The sequence below is a fragment of the Haplochromis burtoni genome, unplaced genomic scaffold (genome assembly GCF_018398535.1).
Source record: "Haplochromis burtoni strain Fernald_Lab_line unplaced genomic scaffold, NCSU_Asbu1 Contig_56, whole genome shotgun sequence".
Taxonomy (NCBI): Eukaryota; Metazoa; Chordata; class Actinopteri; order Cichliformes; family Cichlidae; genus Haplochromis; species Haplochromis burtoni.
The window spans coordinates 2596271-2603500 of NW_024582417.1; the positions used below are offsets into that span (position 1 = coordinate 2596271).

Consider the following 7230-nt stretch of genomic DNA (forward strand, 5'->3'; position numbering starts at 1 on the left):
TTAATGAGTTTTTTGGGTTCATTGAGAACATGGTTGTTGTTCAATAATAAAATTATTCCTCAAAAATACAACTTGCCTAATAATTCTGCACTCCCTGTAGTTTGTTTCCCAAAGCTCACTTAGGTTATGCAGTAGGACAGTGATCCGAAACAATCTGCCGTGGCGTAACGTTTAACGGGCCATTCATGGTACAAAATCCTCCAGTGTGGCCAAATTCAAACAATTCTGCAAAGAAGAGTGGACCCAAATTCCTCCAAAGCGAAAGACTGATCTTAATGCTTCATTGTTTATGGAAAAATTACATCTTCACACAGGGCCAGGTAAGGTCGGATAGCTTTTTACCATTAATAAACGAAAACATCATTTAAAAACTGCATTATGTATTTACTCAGGTTAACTTGTCCAGTATTAAAATTAGTTTGATGATCTGAAACATGTCAGTGTGGCAAATATGGGGGGGAAAAAAAAAGAAATCAGGAAGGAGGCAAGCACTGAAAATCTCTGTGTTCCTAGTGTGCAGCGATGAACTCACTCACAAGTTTAAGGGCTATACGGTGATGACAGAGGACGAACGCTACGAAGCCCTCAGGCACTGCCGTTACGTTGACGAGGTAGTGCGGGATGCACCCTGGAGTCTTACACCAGAATTCCTCAAGAAACATAAGGTCAAAGGTCACACAGTAACTTTAAACACAGCTTCCTATAATGTCATAAAGTGTTAAAGCTATACGGTGTCCAAACTGTCTGTAGACCGTTCTGTTGCATTCATAGATTGACTTTGTGGCCCATGATGATATACCTTACACCTCCGCTGGATCAGAGGACGTCTACAAACACATCAAGGAAGCAGGTGAAGATTCATGCAACGTTAAAATAAATTCTAGTTGTCTTCTTTCTCATAATTAATTACACATATTTAAAGTATTTGTGTGTTCATGTCAGGAATGTTTGTGGCCACTCAGAGGACGGAGGGCATCTCCACATCCGATCTGATCACTCGTATCGTTCGTAATTACGACATGTATGTCAGACGCAACCTGCAAAGAGGCTACACAGCCCGTGAACTAAATGTTGGCTTCATTAATGTAAGAAAATATTTCATTTTTAATCAAACTTAAAAGGAAAAAAAGGCTGTAAATACAAAATTAGACACAAATGCACCTTACTTTATTTCAGGAGAAAAAGTACCGGCTTCAGAACCAGGTGGACAAGATGAAAGAGACAGTCCGTACGGTGGAGGAAAAGTCGAAACATTTTGTCTACAGGGTGGAAGAGAAGAGCCAGGACCTCATCCACAAATGGGAAGAGAAGTCACGGGAATTCATTGGCAACTTTCTGGAGCTTTTCGGACCAGATGGAGCATGGGTATGTTCACTTTCACCATAAAAATGTCACACACTAACTGTAGCACAAGATTTAATTTCAGTCTTCTTAACTAGAAAAAAGTCTGTGTGTGAGCAAAAACAAGCACGTCTTCATAAACTGAATCACAAGAGGCATTCTTTAAATCACTGCAACAGAACATAGCATTACACACAGTGAAAATCTGATCTGTGTCTGCCCTTGTTTAGCATGCAATTCAGGAGAGAAGTGGCCGTATGCTCCAGGCCCTGTCACCCTACTCTTCGCCCCATGGCTCACCAAGCAGCAGTCCCACCAGAAGACGCTCAGTTTCTTCTGACTCCACCCCCTCTTCTGCAACTGCCTCCCCACCTTCCTCTCCATCTTCCCACTCTTCAACTAAAAAGGGGAGACGTTCACGCTCGTCACCGAAAGTTGCCTCTATAAACAGCAAGCATGCACAATGAGCTCCTCATTTGTCCTCTTGCAGTCTATTTGCCATTCATTTGGAAGAAAATGTTCTGAAAGGAGGCTATTAATTATAACTAGCAACTAAAAATGAAAATATTTAATTTATTAGGGGTGTATTTAAGTCCAACGTCATGTACATAATGTGTGTGTACAGAAAAGAAAAGAAAAACAACATTAAAATTTTGTTTGGATGTCATCTTGTATTATCATTTGTGTTTCTTTCATACAACACTAAATGTAATGGAGCACATGCTCATCTTCAAAACAATAAAAATCTTGAGTGTCGGTGAGGTTCTCCACCTAAAACTGTAATGTACTACACTGAAACTTTTGCTTTGTATTGGCAAACTAAGGCAATTTCATGATGGTGTAAGGAAGACTTAATAAATAAAGGTTTAAGCAGTTTTATAGAAATAAAAGAGGTCAGTCACAGAATGTATTTATTTAACAATTTCCTTCTTATCACTCTCCCAAAGTAAAAAGAAGTAAATAAGAAGTAAAAAACCTTAATAATCAAATAAGCCTCTATGAGCGAGCATTTGGCAACATTACGAAGGAAAAACCCTTTCAACAGGAAGAAACCTCCGGTAGAAAAACGATCAGGGAGGGGCACCCTGGGGGGAATAAGACAGGATAATTGCATTCACCAACATTCGCTTCTTCAGTTCTTTCACTGTCCATTGCTTTAAATGGCTAACCCCAGGTATTTAAACTCCCGCCTCTCTCTTATTCACACACCCGTCTTGCCCAGCTAGCACCAAGCGAAAAAAAGAATCAATAAAAAAGAGAAAGACAATTAAGGCATCTAGCAAATTAGGAGTGGAGACTAAAATTACTTAATTGCAAAAAGGTGGACAGACACCGAGCTCCAAAACAATGGTTAACTGTGCTCTACAACTTCACACAGCATTGTGTTTCTCTGCCCCCAGCTGGACAAAATAATAAATGAACAAACAAATGAAACCTTTGACCTATTCTGTTTGACTTTTTTTCTGGTTTACTAAACCTAATGAGTGGCCTAAAATTGCTTGTTTTTTGTTTATTTTCAACATATTCTTACTCATAAATACAAAAGTCTGAGCATATCACGAGGGAACTAACTAGCCAAAGATTGTGAGAGTCATGATTTCAATGTTGTGGGTTAACAGGCTGACATGCTTCAATACGCCCTAAGAAGACCTCAACTTTAGCTGCCACTGTGTTTTATTATGACTGTTTCTCTGCTGAGAGGAATGATTACGAACGGTGCGTTAAAAATATACTTAAATTTCACTTTTTGAACAACTAAAACATCCACGTTCCGTTCCTCGTCGCCTGCACTGCGGTGAAGTATCTTGAGCCTAATGCATCTTTGGCTGGACCATTTAAAAGCCGTGGTTGTGACGTCACCGTCAGCTAATGTCAAACACGGATTAAAGATGGCGCCCTCTCACGCACTAAGGTGCTGTAAACGGGCTCTGAATTGGGTACCTGTCCTGTTTATTAACCTGGTCGTCGGCTGGTCCTATTACGCCTACGTTGTCGAGCTGTGTGTCTGTAAGTGCGCTCACCTTTATAAACGTTTAGCGGCCGCGTGCGTTGACAGTGACAGGGTTTGAAACTTTGATAAGCTAGTTGAAGATTTAAAATCTGGCTTCACACTCCGTAATGCGATGAAACGTTTGGCGAATATTAACACATATTTCTGTCTCTCCTTTTCATGGAAATATTTTACATAATTTTTTTTTTTTTTCATGACAGCTTCGTTTGTCTACTTTTTTCTTCCCCTCCAGTGAGAGGAAATACTTTTCTCCGTTAATAATTAATCACTCCATTAGGGCAGACGTAATGGGTCAAATAACGGATATCATAAAAATAGAAAAGTGGATTGACTGTGAAAGGGTTTGTCGTTTGTGTGTTGCTTAATCATGTTAAAACTTTCTGAGTTTACTAGATATATTTACTAGCTGCTATTATTGTTGTTATTTTATATAGTTTTGGGGTGTCAATAAATGAGGTGCTTCCGAGCCAGCTTTAAAATCTAGTCCGTGACTTTTTGATGCTATTAGTGTGTATTTATCTGTAATTAAACATATTTTGAGCAGTTTAAAAATGATTTTTCAATATTAAATTTTAACAACTTGTCGTTTCAGGAGGAAATAAAAAGGGAATTTGATTCGTATTTGTTTGTACCCGTTTTGCACATTTAACTTCCAGGAGTGGATTCTGTAATTGTAACTTGAATTCTAGTAAACATAATTTATTTGGCGCGTTCCTGAGTAAGTCCTAAGTGTTTATGCTATTTTTTTCCCCAGCAGTTTTTAATAAGTTGTGTGTCGTGTGATTTGTGCTGCTCCAACACACAGACGCTAAGTTAAATAGTTTGATTCAGGCGGGAGCTGATGAGACCAGTATCAGCATGTCTCTGTGTTGCGGCTGTGGTCAGGACAGGGACATCCCTGCTGATGCTTAAACAAAGCTCTCTGTTGTGGGTGGGTCACTGCTGGCCGTGCCAGGCTGCTGCAACATGGTGTGAGGAAGAGAAAGAGAAGTGGGGGATGTGTAGTCATGTATTACTCCTAACTAATATATACACATATACTTTACCTTCTTCCTATAGATACAATCCCAAATAATGCTGAACGAAGTAAGAATTGCCCTCACACACACACACTCACTCATATTTGATGCTGTTATTTCTCTCCCGCTAAGGATCCTTCTTTTCTTTTTTTCTACAACAGTCAGCTACTTGGTTATCTTTCACATTTTCCTCGCCATGTTCATATGGGCTTACTGGAAAACTATCTGGTCCAAACCAGCCAATCCCTCAAAAGCAGTAAGTTTGCTTCTGTCACACTCCTCGCTTAGTGGAAGAGAGGAAATAAACAAAACACTGATCACTGAACAGTTTTCTTTTTCTGTTGTCAGTTCAGTCTACCCAGGGCAGAGAAGGAGCTGTATGAGAGAGAAGAGCGAGCTGAGGCCCAACAAGAGATTCTGAAGAAAGTGGCGAGGAATTTACCCGTGTACACACGCACAACTGGAGGAGGTATGGCTTTAGATACAGTGTAGTAAGTGACTGTGCTTTGTTTTGTTTTACACACCATCAGGGAAAACTCTGTTAGCAAAATGTTGCTCTGACAAAAGAGGAAGTGCACATCATCAGCCATCAACATTGCAAAAGCATTACAAATGACAATCACATGTCTTCTCTGGTTGTTTCTCAGTTTAATACATACTATGCTTGTCTGTGCTGTGTTTACGGAAAAGCCTGTGTCAGGAGGGTTAATTAGACTCAGGTGCACCTTGCTTTCTCTTCTGGCTCCCCTGCTAATTAAAAGTCAGGATGTGACCCGCTTGGATTCACAGGGGGATTTAACGAATATGCTTTAAGAATATCCAGCAGGTATACAGTTAATTTTTTTTTTCTCTCTCTCTCTCTAGCCATCAGATACTGCGACTTCTGTCAGGTAATCAAGCCTGATCGCTGCCATCACTGTTCAACCTGTGAAATGTGAGTCCTCTCTAAGTGTCCACACTTTATCAACACATTCCTGAATAAGATCTTCTTAAAACATCCACCCTAAAGTAGTTTCTTCTTCTGGCAATAGAAATTCAGGAAACGTTACAGAATACTTTTAAATGTTTTTTTTTTTTTTTTGCTTTGTTTTTTAGTAAAGTGATAATATGGAAAACTAATATCTTAATAAGGGTTTATCAAATGTGTTGTTTTTGTTTACTGGATCATTGAAAAGATCAATATGTTGGTATATACTGGATGGTACTGATAGGATGCACATTGTGCTTCTTGCTTTTTTTCAAGGTGTGTGCTGAAAATGGACCATCACTGCCCCTGGTATGATATTCTGTTTTTACTTTGCGATTAAACTTCTTTGTTTAAATTCTTGAACATTAATTGAACATTAGTCTTATTACTGTTGTTAATATTACTATCAAACCCCATTTTGCAGTGCATACTGGGAGATTGGGAATATACACAGTGTTGGGAAGGTTACTTTTAAAATGTATTCCACTACAGATTACAGAATACATGCCCCAAAATGTATTTTGTAACGTATTCCGTTACTCAGTGAGTGTAACGTATTCTGAATACTTTGGATTACTTAATATATTATCGTGCTTTTTACAACTACATGAATGTGCTATTGCTGTGTGATTTTATTACTTTTACTGAAGGTTATTCGCCATACAAATTCCAATACAAACTAGATTTTTAAATCTTAATATAAAAAAAATGAGTAACAGTAGGGTGGACATGTAAGACTGCACTTTTTGCAGCGATCTCGTATAGAAACTATTCCACGCGTATATAAAACAGGTCCGCGGCTCCGAACCGTAAAGGTGTAAAACCGTAAAGGGACCTCTGGCTAATATGTCGGGCTCGTAGCCGAAAACTAGCTTTACTTTGTTGTCTGGGTCACCTTTGCTAGCAAGAGACAGAGAGGCGTTGAAAGGCTGCTCCAACTTATTGTTTGAGAGGAAAACACTAACAGTGTACAGTCGAGTCTTAATGGCTTACTTACAACTGGGCTTGTCACCCACTCTTTTTGGCTGCAGTGGTTATTATTATATTTACACGCTTCCATCTCTCGTTTCTGGTGGGTGACAACTCGTACTTTTCAACTCTTTTTCTCTCTCCTCGCGCTCCCAGACACATAACTGGTATGGCAGGCCATTCTTCCTGCAGCACGGACTACACTGTCCATGAGGCGACATTCTTTAGGGCTATGCCTGTAACACTCTGCCTATTGCCTTCATATTAAATAAATTTTGTGAATAATTAAAAAAAAAAAAATTCTTCACGTCATTATGCGGGCTGCAAGTAGGGGTGACATGGGCCGCGAGATTGAGACACAGACATTAGAGCCTCTTAATGTGTGTTTTATTTTGGGTTTCCACCAGCGTGGAAACCAAAAATGGAGAGGGCATAGCCTTAACAGGAAAATACCGCCGTGTAATCCATTCATTTCAACAAAGTAACTGTATTCTGAATATCACCTATTAAACGGTAACTGTAATGGAATACAGTTACTCATATTTTGTATTTTAAATGCGTAACAGTGGTACATGTATTCCGTTACTCCCCAACACTGAATATACATACTCTATGATCATTATGGTATGACACTATGATATGTTGTATTGTGATACAAACAGTCTAATTTGAGATTTGGTGCTCAATAAAACAGTCAAATTTGCAAATATATATGATTACTGGGTTTGTATAAAGTATTTGTATAACTCATATAGATGTTGGTACATCACAGTGCCCTGGGCAATGTTTATGCAAAGGTTGGGTCCACTAGGAGAAATTGGGGGAGGAAAAAAAGATGGACATACATACATACATACATACATACATACATACATACATACATACATACATACATACATACATACATACATACATACATACAT

At 38.9% G+C, this 7230-nt stretch overlaps 2 protein-coding genes across 2 annotated transcripts in view; both read left to right on the forward strand.

Moving 5' to 3' along the window:
* Window positions 1-2008, forward strand: part of LOC102303728 (choline-phosphate cytidylyltransferase B) — a 6153-nt gene extending 4145 nt beyond the window's left edge. The window contains exons 4-8 of the mRNA XM_005922247.3: window positions 514-665; window positions 772-850; window positions 943-1085; window positions 1177-1365; window positions 1572-2008. Of these exons, the coding sequence (XP_005922309.1) occupies window positions 514-665; window positions 772-850; window positions 943-1085; window positions 1177-1365; window positions 1572-1808 (800 nt within the window). The 3' untranslated portion in view covers window positions 1809-2008. The remainder of the gene's footprint in view (window positions 1-513; window positions 666-771; window positions 851-942; window positions 1086-1176; window positions 1366-1571) is intronic.
* A 1185-nt stretch (window positions 2009-3193) lies between these two features.
* Window positions 3194-5647, forward strand: LOC102308557 (palmitoyltransferase ZDHHC20-A; the record flags this gene model as incomplete). Its single annotated transcript, XM_014333565.2, is given in 6 exon segments — window positions 3194-3348; window positions 4412-4438; window positions 4533-4627; window positions 4720-4840; window positions 5236-5305; window positions 5615-5647. Coding segments are annotated over 6 exon segments (464 nt in total), but the record flags the coding sequence as incomplete, so codon positions are not given.
* Between the last annotated feature and the right edge of the window lie 1583 nt (window positions 5648-7230).